A 15,736-nucleotide genomic window follows, 5' to 3' on the forward strand; every position below is an offset into this window, starting at 1 on the left:
TTTACGGTGCATTACATAGGTGGTAAGGAGTGAGTACATTAATATTGGCAAGTGAATGTCTCACAGCTCGGGGCCAGAATCTGACAGCAGATATGCTGTTATAAGTCAAAAGGAAAACCTTTGGAATAACTGGAATTTTTGCAAGTCACTGCAGAAACAGAATAAATTGGTATTTATTCTGTGCATGGGATCAGGTACCTTAAAGAGAGTGCAGGCAGCTGTTTAATATATGCCCTGACCCAGGAGTGAAAATGCCACACGGAAAAAGAAGGCAGATGAAAGAAACACGATCTGTTGTAAGAAAGAAGAGGCTGAATAGTAACTTCACTAGGAATTAGCATTTGCATTTGCAAGTAATACATCTGTTACATTTGCATTTGCAAGAAATGTTGTAAATGGAAACTCTAACCACAAAGAGACTTGTGAGAAAGAAAAGAAAAAAAAGCAAAATACAATAATTCCAATAATTTATATGGAATGTATTATGCTCATTAGAAAGAATATGTAACAGACATCCCATTTCTCTCTTTTGCTTGCCAGGAAACAAATTTTTATTCCAGGGTAAGCTCCAGCTTTTTTTATACTTTATTTAATACTTTTACTTTTAATACTTTATTTAATACTTTTTATAATATTTTTTATAATATAATCATAGACAATAAATGCTACAACTGACCCCACTGTTTGGAGAGTGTTTTGGCTTACTATCAAAAGACACAAAATCTGAAGAAACCATTATAGGAAAACAGAGAAATAAGCCAATGTCAAGAACAGAAAGGGATTATTGTCAGATCTGTGTCTTTTACATGAATTGGGATTTTTCAGTAGCATCATCATGTTTCTGTCCTACAAAGGTTCATTTTGGTGTATATGTTGGAGCTTATGAAAGCTGAGAGTCCAGCCTCTGTTTCTCTTTTCCCCTAGTCCCCTTTTGGTACAGCATCTGATTCCTGCATATTTGAGAGGAATGGTGGCATCAAGAACAGCTGCATCTTGGTTCTCCTACAGCCAAGGAGCTGCTACACATGTCAAAGGGGGAAGAGAGTCAAAAAAACTAGGGCTAATATTATGTTTTCCCACTGTTCTGTGTTTACCAAACTAACAGACTTGGCCTAGCCTGTAAATACAGAACCTGATCCAAAGTCCACTGAAGTCCCTAGGAGCTCTGTATGCATCAGAAACATGAATATCAGCTTATACAAACCATTTTTATACAAAAATTCTGAAGCTTACAAGAAAATGGTAAGGGCTTTTTTGAGAAAAAAAAAGCAGTCTTTTGATAGTTTGGGGTTGCAGGGTTTTTTTTTGACCAGAGTCTGTTCTATAGCACTGTGTGGCAGGGGGATCTTTTCTCAGTATTCTTTGGACCAGACTTTAAAATACAGTTACAGCAATATCAGTTCCAGTTGGTCAATCAGTACATGATTGCTTCTTCACACCTACACTCAGTTGGAAGGAATTCAAGACAAACCCAAATTTATACCGAAATATTTGCCATGTGTTTTAGGTATAATAAACTCTGAACACAGCAGAAAAGATTTTATGTCCAGCATTTCCTGCAACCTCACATTCTATGTGACAGCATTGCTTCAGTACCTTCAGCAAAATAACCTCAGCCAGTGAAGCAAATACAAGCACCTCAAGAGGTGTGGCTAACTTTCAAGCGCAGCCTTTTTCCTTTGCTGTTTTTTTTCTTTTTTTTTATAGGTGACATAGGAGCCCTTGTTGGCCCTGCAGTTAACTTAATAGACTTGAAGCTGATAGAGAGCAAGTGAAACAGAAACATGGCGTTTGTTAGATTTTTGATCCCCTTCTTTGTGATCGGCACTGATACCGCTTTCTCTTGCCGGAATACTGATGACTTTGTGGGAGCCAGTTCTCCGGGGGACATTGTTATTGGAGGCTTGTTTGCAGTTCATAGTGAAATGATGCATCCAGAAGAACATCCCACCAAGCCAGTCATTCAGAATTGCGCTGGGTGAGTAATACTTGAAATTACATGTATAACAAAGAAGAGATCGCTGATATTAGGCATGTACCCCTTACATTAAGATCAGAAAAATCTGGTTCTCTTGCACTTCTCAGTCTGTAAGACGACCTTGGACATCACATAAATAGTGTTAAATAATACACGATAACAAAGTGTGGCAAAGTTGCAATGAAAAATATTGTGGATGCCTCAGGAAGGAAATAAGCACTGGATCCTGTTTCAATCTTCATATAAAAAAACAAATAGCCCTGGAGGTTTCTGAATCATATCTAAAGTACTCTACTGTGCAGTTGTTCATTATTTGTTATGAAGTTGTACCTACATGATTTGAACACAGACAAGAGTGCTCAAGCTTACCTAAACACACACTAAAGTAATCCCCTCACTTCACAGGGCAGCTCAGCTGTAACCTATGATGGTACCTTGCTGGCTAGATCGTAATTACTGTTATAATTACTGTAATTATTACACTTAATATTATAATCGTGGCATTACGTTAGACTATGTAAAACACAACATGTCACATCTGCATTCAGGTTCAGACTGTACATCAGAATATTTATTTCATGGGCTCCAAATCCTACTGTGCTTGAAACAAATTTTTCTGGAAACAATGCAAAGGAAGCATGGTGGGAAAATTTCACTTTAAGTGTAAAACAAAGCTTTCCTAAACCGAGGAATTCCAAAAATGCATTTTCTTTAATTTTGATACAGGTGCAAATCCTCAAATTTTCTTTGAATTTTGCATGCAACTTAATCCCACATCTGAATCTAATAATCAGCCAGACATGCAGGTATCCATGTGGATTTATTTCAAAATGGTGATGAAGTTCAAAATGTTGTCAGTATTCCATTATTCTTCTATGGAGTCATAAAGTGCCTTGGGTCCATCTGAAATTAAATTTAGTTGGCAAGATTTGTAAACTTCAGAGAAGCTTGCCTGAGAGGAGGGTAGCTCATACTGCTGACACTCTGTGCTAGCACAATTCTGATTAAGCATCTCATAGTATCTACTGGAGATAAGGGGAATAGCTGTACTAACTTCATCGGGTTTGAGAGGATTTTGGGAAAATCAGTGCAAGCAGTAGAAGACCTCAATCTCTGAAATATTTTCTTCTCTTCTGACATATTTGGTCTTTTCTTTATTTCATGCTTTTATTTAAATAAAAAAGTAAATTTTTATATAAAATTACTGGGTAGAGGAAGTAAATTGCAATATCTTCACTGACTTTGACAGATTCTTCCTGAATATATCACTTGCAAATTTTCATGTAACATGAAATTTTATTTTTAGTACCTGGTTATTGGTTGTTATTGTTTGGTTTGTTTTGTTTTTTTCCCCAAAAACCACTTTTGGTCAGGTATATTTTAAGTTTTGTGTTTATTTTCCTTAATCTCCCATTTAGGCGAGGCAAAAATATGCAGTTTCTAATCTTTGTTACACTAAAACCCATGCAAATCACACAAAACATTCTATCACTTCTTTTCAGTAGTTGTCAAATTCTAAGGAATATATTCAAAATGGACTTTGCTTCAGCCTTGTTCCCAGCAATGTTTTTCTAAAATGAAATTTCTGTGTTTCCTGACAGCTTTGAAATTCAAATTTTTCTTCAGACACTTGCAATGATACATGCTATAGAAATTATCAACAACTCAACGCTGCTGCCTGGAGTTACTCTGGGCTATGAAATCTATGACACATGTGCAGAAGTTACAAAAGCCATGGCATCTGCTCTGAGGTTTCTGTCTAAATTCAATTCTTCTGAGGATGTTGTGGAGTTCAAGTGTAACTACTCAAACTACATCCCAAGAATTAAGGCTGTCACTGGAGCCACCTACTCAGAGGTGTCGATGGCAGTTTCAAGGCTGTTGGCTTTGCAACTAATCCCACAGGTAGGTTTGAGGCATTTATTTTGGTTTGATCAGAGGGCCACATTTACCACGTTTAGAATAAAGGTTTGGCTCTGATTACAGGGATTGCAAAAACCACACCTGCTATAGAGCAGGATTTGGCTAAGGACATCAGGAGGGGTGGGATTCAGCTCCAAATGAAGGGCTTGGTTCACTTGACAAAGCAGAGGCAGTAAGGGATATTTTATATGCCCAAGGCGCATGCCTCCAAGTACTATTTCAGGATGATCCTGGGCTCATACTAGCCTGGCAGTGCCATTAGTCAGTCCTGAATGACAATGTGTGAATGACTCCAGTGTGCCTTGGGTGACACTCAAGGATTTTGCTCAGGCAGCAAAGTTACACCCACCATGTCTAGACTGACTGGTGGTGAATATGACAATACCCAGTCTCAAGTGTGGGGTGGGCCAATAAGTTGGAAATTCTCTCCTGCCTGAGACAAATTAGACATTGGAGTCTGTCATAACTGTGGGCAGGGAAGTGAGGAATATTGTTCTTAAACAGTTTTACTCCTGTTACTCTTCAAACAGTTGTAGAAGACAAAGAACACAACCCTCCAAATCCGCACTAGTTCTTCACAAACCATCCTTCCCTATTTCTGACCTCTCTAGGACTAGTGGCCCCACACTTGCACTCAGGCTGGTGCTTACATTTCTACTTTCACTACTGTAAACCAGTTGCAGTCCAGGCCAGAATGAACAGGGGAAAAAGAGATGGACTTCCACACCATCCTCTGTTCCAAGTTAGCCTGGGCAATTTGAGATAAATTACCTCACTGCAAAGTACATGGTAACCAAACACATGGAAAAGACATGAAACCTTAACCATACATAACTTCTAACTGAATCTTTTCCTCTGCAGAGGTAGGAAGTAATTATGACCTTCAGCTCCACCACAGGAGCTGTAAGTATGAAAACTAAAATGCCACACTTGAACATCATATAGAGGCAAGTGATGAAACAAATCTGCTTGGGAATGCAGAAATGAAAAAGGTGACCCACAGAGGTTTCTCACCAATGTCATCTGTAATCTTCTGACACCAGTGAGATTTAGTACATCCCTCCAGATGGGTGACTGTCATTTTGGAAAGCATATATTTAAAGAACTGTCAAGCAATGTAGGAAAGTGTAAGAAAAAAAACCTCCTGCAAACAAATAGAAAAGGATTAAACCTAGAAAGATTTAAATAACAATGTTCCATTTACATTTTTCTAGCTACATTCACAAGAAAAAAGGCAGCAAACTGTTTATCTAAAAATGTTCTAGTATTCTGCAGTATTGGTTACTGTTTGTTTTTCTGGGAGATTCTAACAGACTTAATGATCCTTTTAAAATATTATAATTAAATCTTGGAGACAAAACATATATATATATGTGTGTGTGCATGTGTAAGTGCTCAAATAATAGTTAATGCTTCCAGTGTTTTAAATATTGTTTTGAATAGCAGCTTGATGGCATCTGAACAGAGTAGAACAAAATCATTATACCAGCATAATTGTCATACCCATTTTGAAAAGTGTTATTTTCTGCCTTCACTGAATTATGTGGATGAGAATAAAAATAGTGGAAGTGGTAGTGGACATGAGTCTGCATCCTAAGAGCAGGGGGAGGGAACCTGTCCCATTTGGATGCACCTTACTGATGCTCGCTCACAGGAGTAGGGAGCCTAGGTCAGGCTGGATGAAAGAGGAATTGTGGCAGCCTCAGATCTTGTGCTGTCCATTGAAGGAGACCACCTCCATAACTGAATTGTTCACTCTTCCTAGGTCAGTCCTGCATCATCAGCTGAAATCCTCAGTGACAAAATCCGGTTTCCTTCTTTCTTCAGGACTATCCCCAGTGATTTTCATCAGACAAGAGCAATGGCCCACTTGATCTGTGAGTCGGGGTGGAATTGGATTGGAGTAATAGCCACTGATGATGACAATGGGCGGTTCGCTGTGGAGAGCTTTGGAGTCCAGGCCATGGCAAACAATGTTTGCATAGCTTTTAAAGAAATGCTGCCTGCCTACCTCTCTGACAATACCTTTCACACCAAAGTTGATCATGCAGTTGACAAGATTGTCAAGGAAACCAGAGTAAATGTTATTGTTGTCTTTATGAGACAGTTCCACGTGCTCAAACTATTTAAGAAGGCAATTGAGAGGAACGTAAATAAAATCTGGATTGCAAGTGATAACTGGTCATCTGCAGTCAAAATCAGTACAATTCCCAATATCAGACAGCTGGGAACCATTGTGGGATTTGGATTTAAAAGCAGAGACATCTCTGCTTTTCAAGACTTTCTAAGAAACCTTCATGAAATGCCCACTGACAACAACAAGTTTTTACGTGAATATATTATGCTTTTGTCAGTCTGTGCGCACCTGGAATATTCTGATTTTCAAGCATGCATTTCAAGCCAGTCCCAGGATGATCTACTGCAAAATGTTGAGAATAAACATCAGATCTGGAAAGATGATTTTTTGAATGCTAACATTGAACCAGGATTTATCCATAGTACTGTACTTGCAGTCTATACCATTGCTTACGCCATTAAAGGGCTATGCAAAAACAGAAACTGCAAGGATCCCTCTGCCTTCACTCCCTGGGAGGTATGATGTTAATTCTTTCTGGTCTCTTTCTCTTTGCATAACTTTCATCTCATTTTTGCTCCCACATTCGCGGATTTACTAGCTTGGTCCTCTTACTACATCACTTTTTATTCTTGTTTCTGCTTTCCTTCACTAACTGAAATCAAAGACTATATGCTAGAGCAGCAGTATCTAACTGCTGCAGAGACAAGAACTAGATTCCAGATTTGTCTCCCTTTTGGCCCATGTAGCTGCAGAGGCTCCTGGTGCTAAGCCATGGCTGTGTTCTGCTGTAGATAGAGAACGATTAATGCATTTCACATACAGATAGCTAACTGATAATGAGTAACTGCGTGCTCACCATCTCCTCCTTCATAGGCACCACAGCAGTGGCTGTAAATGCATGACTCCACAAGCATTATAAGGGATCTTTACCTGCTGGGCTTCACTAGCTACCCTAACATTTTCCCTGCCACCTTCAAAGAGCACACAGCTTGGATGAAGGTTCCAGTCTGTAGGATCCTTGCTGGAATGTCTTGCTAGCTACTCATGTGAGAGAGAAGAAAATGTATAGTCAATTTACAGTTGACCTGTCAGGTATTCAGCTACTAGTGGTCGGTCCTTGTGATTTATGATGTCACCTTCAAGCTAGAGCCAGAGCCCATGACAGTCTACCAAGGGGCACACAGCCATGTTCCAGTGCCAGGCAGAAGGGAACCCCGTGCCACACATCCACTGGAAAAGGAAGGACAAGATTTTGGATCCTGGCAAGCTCCTGCCCAGGATTCAGATAATGCCCAATGGCTCCCTTGTGATTTACAACACACATGTATTCACCTGTCTATTTTTTCCCTCAGCTTCCTTTTTTTCCAAGAGAGGAGTGGATGAAGTGACAGAAAATCAAATCCTTTGTGTGTATTTTTGTCCAAAAACTTGGAAAATTCCAACCAAAACAAAGCAGCACTTTATCCAAGAGCCATTTTTGTCAATTAAGTGCTCTGTGGAAAACAAAATTGAAACCAGCCCTGGTCCAGAAAGCTAAACTGGCTGCACTGCATGCAGTATCTCAGCAGATGTTTGGTCCACAAACCACTGCAATACACAGCAATGAGTGCTCTCAGGAGATGGGGATATTGCAGGATAGGAGCATTCACCAAAGAATTTCAATTTTCCCCACTCTCAATCCTCTCCCCATCTCTCTCTGCCCCTCTGTCTACTCCCCTCTCTCTTGAATTCAGGCTATTTACTCCATAATGAGTCTTTACTTCTAAGTGAAAATGCAACAGACTATTTCTCTGTCTGATCTTAATTTATACTGAAGTGACTGGTAAGAAAATTAGACAAAATCTTTAAGATAGGTGAGGTACTTGTTATCAAACTCTATTGGGTGGGAAAAGAAGAGGAAAATCAGACAAGTAAACCTGGCCTGACCTTTTACCCAAGAACCTGCTCACAAGTATTCACTTTTACACACTTTTACTCAGAGGATTAAACAAAAGTTAATTTAAAAGTCAAACAACCACTGAAACACTGACTTGCTCTGACCTCTTATCCTAGGTCAGGGCAGGTCAGACCAAAACAGGGGATTTGAAATAATAATTACAAAATTAAAAAAAGTCAGACTATTACATGAATTTGTAAATGAAAATGGGACAAATTCAAGACTGCTCTGCAGGGGATGCAGCTTTACAGAGCTGCATGTACACCATTGCTGAGCTAAATCCCAAATCACCCAAATTAAAATTCCTCTTAAAAGGCTAAGAACTCATGAAGAACACTGAGGTAGTTATTCTCTCTGTGCTGGCTTCATAATACATTTTCTCTATGTTAAAATGAAATCATCTAGTAAATGGATATATATGCATAGAGTTTAAGATGCAACTAATCCATATCGCACATCTCCACATACAGAAAAATGAAATTCATTGGTGCTACAGACTTTGCAAGAATAACCATCAGTTATATTAAAATGTTGCTAATTAATTAGCCCCTTCTGTCTGAAGCTCAAGATGTATTGCAAAAACTCTGTTGTTCCCATATTGTTGTAGAAAGTGGAAAAGTGGAGAAGAGAAAAACTAAATGACTAGCCTGAGTATATGCATAAAAAAAAAATCCTATTCAGTCCCACACAACTATGCCACATCCAGCTCAAATGCAATATTGGTTAGAAGTACACTGTGGTTCTTCAAAAATTGGTACAGATGCAGTGAGAGTACATGAATTAAAAAAAAAAAGAGATGTTATACATGAACAAATGGTGTGTTATATACACCAGATGTGTCTGTACATATATGTTCGTTAAATGATACAGATATCACAAATGGATCTATCTAAGAGCCTCCTTTTCAGAGCAGTTTAAATTCATTCTTTCACCAGAACCTTGGTTTTTTTTCTGGTTAATTAATCTTTGTTGCCAAAAATCACTAGACCTGCAAAAGGACAAAGTCTTTGCTTCAGTTCAGAACCACAGTAGCTAATGAAAGCCCTTCTGTGATCTCCCTATGAACTGGGAGTGAGTTATGGGCCCTAATCTGTCCTTTTGATCTGTCAGTTTGTGATGAGGGAGACAGAAATGTACCCCTATTGAATGGAATTGGTTTTTGATATTTCCTATAATCTATCAAATATTCCCTTGCTGTTTATTCCTATTGTGTCATTGACCACTTCATCTGAGCAAGCTGGCACATACTGTTTATTGAACAGTTCCAAGTCTCACCTTGCAATACACAACATCAGTCAGAGTCACAGCTGAAAACAATGTTAGGTATTCCCAGACACGCTGGGAGAGCAAATGTTACCCGTACCAATTGTGGTGACAGTAAAGTAACAACAGGATCATTGCTCACAATTGTTCCTTACAAGAAGAGGAGTTCCAAAAGACCATTAGTACTTGCAAGCGAACAAAAATCTTTTCTTTCCCATTATCACACCAAAATTTCTAAGGCTGGAAAAAAATGCTAACATGAATATTTGTACACACCGCATAGCGTTAAGAAATGATGATTCGTTTTAATTGATAGATTCTTAGACAACAGGATTGTCTAAATAATGTAATTCCATGTCTAAGACCAAATTAAACAGTTTTAAAAAATTGGGTTTATTTTTAAGATTTCTTTTACTGCTAAGAATCAACATTTCTTTTCAACCTGACATTCTCATAAAGGTGTTAAACTACTAAGTTTATCCCACTGACATGATACTGACGTATGTTATCATTCCTTACGCTTATGTTCAGCTCCTTGAAGAACTGAAAAATGTTACAGTCATTTATGATGATAAAGAAATCAAGTTTGACTCCAACGGAGACATGAGCACCAGTTATGATGTATTTCTTTGGAAAGAAATTGATGGCCACATGAAAATCACCACTATGGCAGAATATGACCCAGGGAAAGGCGACTTTATCTTTGATGATGAAGAGAAAAAAAAGGCATTTCTGGATTTAAAGGTAACTTCTGATGTGAAGTTTGACATGTGAAATTTGTTTCATATGTTTTCTTCTCCCCCCAGTATTTACAACTGAAGTATGTGTCAGCTAGAAATCTCTCTTGTGATTTCATGTTCTCCTTTTAGACCAAAGAGTCCTCTCAAGGGTATATTTGACCTTTCATGCACTTTCATGCACACTGAGAAGCATGTTTTCCTGTAAGCAGGCTCAGTGATTTGAGACCAAGTTATTTCTCCAGAATGTTTGTAGGAGGTTTCCCAAGAGGAGAACTTATGCCTGTCCTAAGGATTCTATTCCCGTGTCCCTCAGGACTGTTGCTCCATTTTACAAAAATGGTCTTTGGAAGGAGGACTTGAACTGAGACCTGAGAGAAGGCCCTGATCACACATCCTGGAGTGGTGCTTCATGACTCAGGGTTGAGCTGCTGAGGTTCAGGAACATTAGATCTGCGGTGCAGAGCACACACACAGGTGTTTCTCCTGAGCCCAGATATCTCACATGGCTCAGAGCAGCTGAGCAGGGTTTCAGGATTTCACTTAGGAAGCAGTGCACTCAAATCCCTCATCAGATGGGATTTCTTTAGAGCTGATCCCCAGGAGAACTAAGTTCTAGGTTCAAAGCTGGATGAGACACCTTGATCTGGATTTTAAAGGTACAGACAATTCCACTGATTGACATTCACTGCCAAAAAGTAAAATTGCTAGGTAGGTAATGCCCCATCCTGTCACTTGCTGACTGTGCAGAAAAAATGCAAGAAACATGGAACCTACAATGCCTTTCTCCAGCATCATTTTTGTATTCTCTCACAATATGTTAGATACAAATACAGAGTGCAAATTGCAGAATTCCTGGAGGTTTATTTTAATGTTTCTTAGTAGTTAGTTAAGCCTGAGCTGATTTGTTGCTGTTCTCTGCACACTGCAGAAGGTTCAATCAACATGCTCCCAGCACTGCACACCAGGGCAGATGAAAAAGGTTACAGGAAGTCCACACACATGCTGCTATGAGTGTGTTTACTGCCCAGAAAACCATTACAGCAATCAAACAGGTAAGGAATGGTGATCCAAATAAAGGCTTATTTAGACATCAATACAATGGTTTTGTTTGGGTATAATGTGCCTTGGCAACCTTGGGTATAATTTTGGAGTAGGATTAAAATATTTGTTTATGCTCAATTTCCCAAATGTGAGTGTTCAGCCTATAAAACTCTGTTTAAATGCTTTTTAGAAGACCAAACTATAACCAATTAGATTGTCCAGCTGACTAGCGTTATCCTTTGTTAGGATGGAAAGCCTGGCTGATTCATCAGAGAGAAAGACTCGTTTCCATCTTTCTGCAGTACACCCAGCTAAATAAGGAAGAATTTATTTATGGTGATGGTGAGACATTAAGTTGTGGGCGCCTCATCCCTCGCAGTGTTCAAGGCTGTGTTGGACAGGGCTTGAAGCAACCTGGTCTATTGGAAGGTGTCCCTGCCCATGGTGGGGGGGTGGAACTGGATGATCTTTAAGGTCCCTTCCAACCCAAACCATTCCATAAGTCTAGAAAGTTCAAGGGTGATGCATTTTGCTTACCTGTTAGGGTTCTTTTGTCTTACCAGGGAGTACTGCAAAGTTTGATATAACTGTACAGTAATATTTTGTATTATCAAAACTGATGTGTATTTTACCACTAGCTCATTTATAGGTTTGAGAAAAAAAAAAAATAAGAGGAAAATGAAATATGGAAGAGAGAGATGGAATTAAGAAAATTGTGGTGCGATGTACTTTAATACCCTGAGAGCAGAAGGAAATTAATTTTTAATTCAAACAATTGTGAAATTTCTCCATATCAGGGGATAGGAATTTTAAAGCAAACCTAACATGTCAAAGCATAATCTAAAGCAGTGTTTGTTCTTGCTGTTTTATTTCAAAAGCTGCCTTTAAAGAGAAAGCAGGGTTTTTTCTTGTCAAAATAGGTAAATGAAAGAAGCATCGTTCATATTTTTGCAAGAGAACTGATTTACTCTCAAGTCATTATTCAGGTGTTAGTTAAAGTTTGCTTCTCCTGATCTCTGGCCAGGTCACTCATTGCCTGTCAGCGATTTCCAAGGCAGTTTCAGGACCCTGGTCATTCTCCCTGTCCCCTTCTTGCCCCTGGCTACAGGCAGCCCCTGCTCCCAGCTGGCAGGTATTCATCCATTGCTCCTGCTGCTGCCACCACTGCCACCCCTGACACTGCAGTCCTGCAGCTCCTCCGCCTGGACAGCGACACCAGCAGTCGGAAGCAATCAGCCCTGTGTATTCCCCTTAGCATCCCTTCCCACATTGCTCCTGTATCTAATGTATCTCAAGCCTCGAGATTTCACTGTGGGGTTTATTTACATTGGGTTTCTAAGTTATTTTCCTTCTTTCTGCTTTCAGATATGGATTACTGCTACCAATGTGACAACAAAACCTACTGGGCTCCTGTCAACAGCAGTACATGCTACAGCAAGACAATCCATTTCCTCGCATGGACTGACTGGTTTGCTATTTTCCTCCTCCTCCTCTCTGCTTTTGGGGTTGTGTTGGTTTTGTCAATTAGTGTAATATTCACTAAGAACTTGAACACGCCAGTTGTAAAAGCATCTGGAGGTCTAACTGTCTGCTACATTATTCTCTTCAGCCACTTCTTAATTTTTTTAAGCACCACCTTCTTCATAGATGAACCCACAGAATTCAAGTGTAAAACTAGGCAAGCCTTCTTTGGCATAAGTTTTACACTCTGCATTTCATGCATTTTAATCAAGTCACTAAAAATTTTACTAGCCTTCAGCTTTGATCCCAAGCTGCAGAATTTCCTGAAATGTATGTATAAACCTGTTCCCATTGTGGTCACCTGCACTGGAATTCAAGTTGTCATTTGCACCTTCTGGCTGATATTTAGGACACCTTTTGTAAAGCAGAATTTCTCAATCTCAAGAGCAATAATTCTGGAGTGCAATGAGGGCTCTGTTTTGGCTTTTGGGATTATGTTGGGCTACATCGCTGCCCTAGCCTTCATTTGCTTCATATTTGCCTTTAAAGGTAGGAAGTTGCCAGAGAACTACAATGAAGCTAAATTTATCACCTTTGGCATGCTAATTTACTTTATAGCATGGATTGTCTTTATCCCTGTCTATGCAACTACATTTGGCAAATACCTGCCAGCAGTGGAAATCATCGTTGTTTTAATATCCAATTATGGAATTCTCTGCTGCACTTTTCTTCCAAAGTGCTATATCATCATTTACAAGCAAGAAACAAACACAAAATCTGCCTTTCTCAAAATGATTTACACATATTCCTCCAAGAGTGCAAGCAGTGTTGCTGTTAGTCAGATTTCTTTGGATTCAAAGTCTTCCAGCTCCCGAGGTACTGTCTCAGACTCATGTAAATCTCAGCAAAATTCTGTGAATGGAAATGGCCATTTCCAAGTGCCTGGGCAGACACTAATAAAAGGGAAGGCTCTTCCTAAAAATACTGTAAGGACTATGGCCAGGAAAAGACTCTCCAGCATATGACGGGTCAGCGTTATAGTACTTGAAGATGAAAAGCCATTTTAGGGAGCCATTTCTCTTTCAGGTCTCTTTCCTTTTGCCATACCCAAGGAAAGCAGGCCACACAAAATGCCTCCTCCCCTGGTACTTAAGCAGTTATCCATTACCAGGTTTGAAAGGTTTTCCTGGCTCACACAGTCCAGCCTTGTGGCTTGCCTTGCCTTTTGGGCATCATGAGGTGCAGTCCCCTTCAGCAGCTCCCTTTTTTTACCCTGGCTGCTCACGTAGACCTGCAGGAACCTCTTTTGCAATCTCACTTCCCTGAGTGGGGCAGAAGCATCAGGAAATTATGATTTCTCACAGGCATGTAGGTGGGATGATATGGATTTACCCCAATTTTTTGGAATCTCTGATGCCCAATTGTTTAAAGAGCTCTTCTCACCTCACTCTGTCTTACAGATCAAACAGAACCCTCTTCCAGCCTTTGTTTGCTAGAGTAAACAAGCCCAGTCCTTTAGTCTCCACCTTTAAGATAGGCTTTCCATTTTCCTGAATATCCCAAAGTAACTCTTTTCACCTGGTATCAGTGAATCCTTTTTTTTTCTCCCCATACTTGCACATCTTATTCCAGATGAGTGCTGCAGTAACTCTCAAAGTTCCTTGTATTTACCAGGATGATAACCAACCAGAGACTGGCCTATCTAAAAATCTAAGAACTTCTCTGGAGTTCTGTAGTTACCCGTATGTTCATCTACTTTTTTCCTCATACTCAAAGAAATACATTGATTCACCTCATGCACCTCCTCTGATCATGAGGAGAGACAACCCACTATGTTTGTCCCCTGAGCTGAGGATCTAATGTCAGTATGTGATGTCAAAATTTATAAACACTACTTGTCTCCTTTCACTAGCATAAATAATGTAATGACAAGGATCAGCATGAGCACATCCTTGGAATTACAACTTTTTCATACGTATTTTAAAAATCTGATTTTCAACAAGAAAACGACAATGCACCATTCCAGTAAGCAGAAATAGCACAAGAATGAACTGACATGAGCTGTGCTGGATGAGTCTCTGCTCTGTAGCTCCATCAGTGCAGCTACGCTGTGCCTTCTGTATGAGAGGAACAGAAAGGAACGTTCCGAAGAGAAGGAACTTTTCTGACAGGACAAAAGGAATTTAGAGCTTTTTCAAACCCTAAACAGTGGAGCTATGTTGCCAATCCAGGACCGTGAAAAATATTTTTCCATGTTTATAAAGCCAGACCATAGAAACTTTGCTATATTAACCTCTGTGCCATGTTCCTGGGAAATAATACTAAATCCCTTGAGTTTCGTCCATGCTTCTGTTTAGATTTGGAATAACTGGATGTTGTGCAGGCCATAATAAAGTTCAGTAGGTTTGGTGTTATACAGGCATATTGTATTATTGTTATGTACAGCATATCTATTTTTCTATCATTTCTATTTATATATTGTAACCTTTATGTTTTTTCTACTCTTTTTTTTTTTTTTAAATAGCTATGAATCACATTTCAACAATGGACACAGGCAATTAAATCACTGTGATGTGTAGATTATATATATATACACTATGTATCTGTGAAGCCATTTTTAAAGTCATTCGAATGGCTAGTGTGCAACTTACACACTTGAGTAATTACGTAAGTTCTGTAGATGATTGGAAGAATGGAGGTTTATGCACATTTATTTCTATGATGAATGCTGCTCATACATCAGTTGTTGCAAATACTGTTCTGAATGTGACGGTGTGCACAATAAGGTTAAAATTCCTGCAATTTGGCTGCCAATGCAGCAAGTCTCTCCCTAGAAGAAAGACGCACAGCTTTCCCTGCGCAATGACTGTCAGCACTCAGCTGGTTAGGAAAGTTCATTTGGCTTGAACATTTTGCATGTATTTATTGTTTTCAAAAGGGTTGAACATAGCATGTATTGAAGATATATTGAAAGGGGATTATTAAAGCCATATTGTTTTTTAAAATTGAGTTTGTTTACTTAATTTCCTTACTTTTTCCCATGAACTTTGGTTTTCCCTTGAACAGCAGCAACACAGCAGCTGTGCAGTGTTTCCACTGCAGATCTCAGACTGCACCTTAGATAGGTGTGTTGGGTTAAATAGGACGTTTCCTTTACAGGACAACAAGGAAAGTGTCTTGAGGAACAGGATGTGGTGATAACAATGTGAAATCTCTACAAAGGTATCTTTAAGGAAAGACATCACATATGTCTGAATTTTGAAGGAGTCCTACATGTGGTGTCTGCCTCTCGAGCTACTCAGGTCTTCACTGTAAAG

General features: G+C 39.3%; 1 protein-coding gene across 1 annotated transcript; it reads left to right on the plus strand.

Annotated features, from left to right (window-relative positions):
* Positions 1-1,436: 1,436 nt before the first annotated feature.
* GPRC6A (G protein-coupled receptor class C group 6 member A) lies at positions 1,437-15,389 on the plus strand. The gene is made up of 6 exons (XM_062632446.1): positions 1,437-1,978; positions 3,580-3,883; positions 5,667-6,494; positions 9,709-9,921; positions 10,846-10,969; positions 12,324-15,389. Exons 1-6 carry the CDS (start codon positions 1,785-1,787, stop codon positions 13,442-13,444), a joined length of 2,784 nt encoding a protein of 927 aa, XP_062488430.1. The 5' UTR covers positions 1,437-1,784; the 3' UTR covers positions 13,445-15,389.
* Positions 15,390-15,736: the final 347 nt, after the last annotated feature.

Source organism: Pezoporus occidentalis, unplaced genomic scaffold, assembly GCF_034315485.1.
Source record: "Pezoporus occidentalis ecotype Australia unplaced genomic scaffold, CSIRO_AGI_Poc_V1 ctg39, whole genome shotgun sequence".
In the NCBI taxonomy this organism is placed as follows: Eukaryota; Metazoa; Chordata; class Aves; order Psittaciformes; family Psittacidae; genus Pezoporus; species Pezoporus occidentalis.

Excerpts from the sequence above, each read along its gene's own strand:
- GPRC6A (XM_062632446.1), top strand. The coding sequence starts at position 1,785 with ATGGCGTTTGTTAGATTTTTGATCCCCTTCTTTGTGATCGGCACTGAT. Across the intron at positions 6,495-9,708 it reads CTGCCTTCACTCCCTGGGAG|CTCCTTGAAGAACTGAAAAA; the intron begins GTATGATGTTAA and ends GCTTATGTTCAG. Across the intron at positions 9,922-10,845 it reads AGGCATTTCTGGATTTAAAG|AAGGTTCAATCAACATGCTC; the intron begins GTAACTTCTGAT and ends TGCACACTGCAG.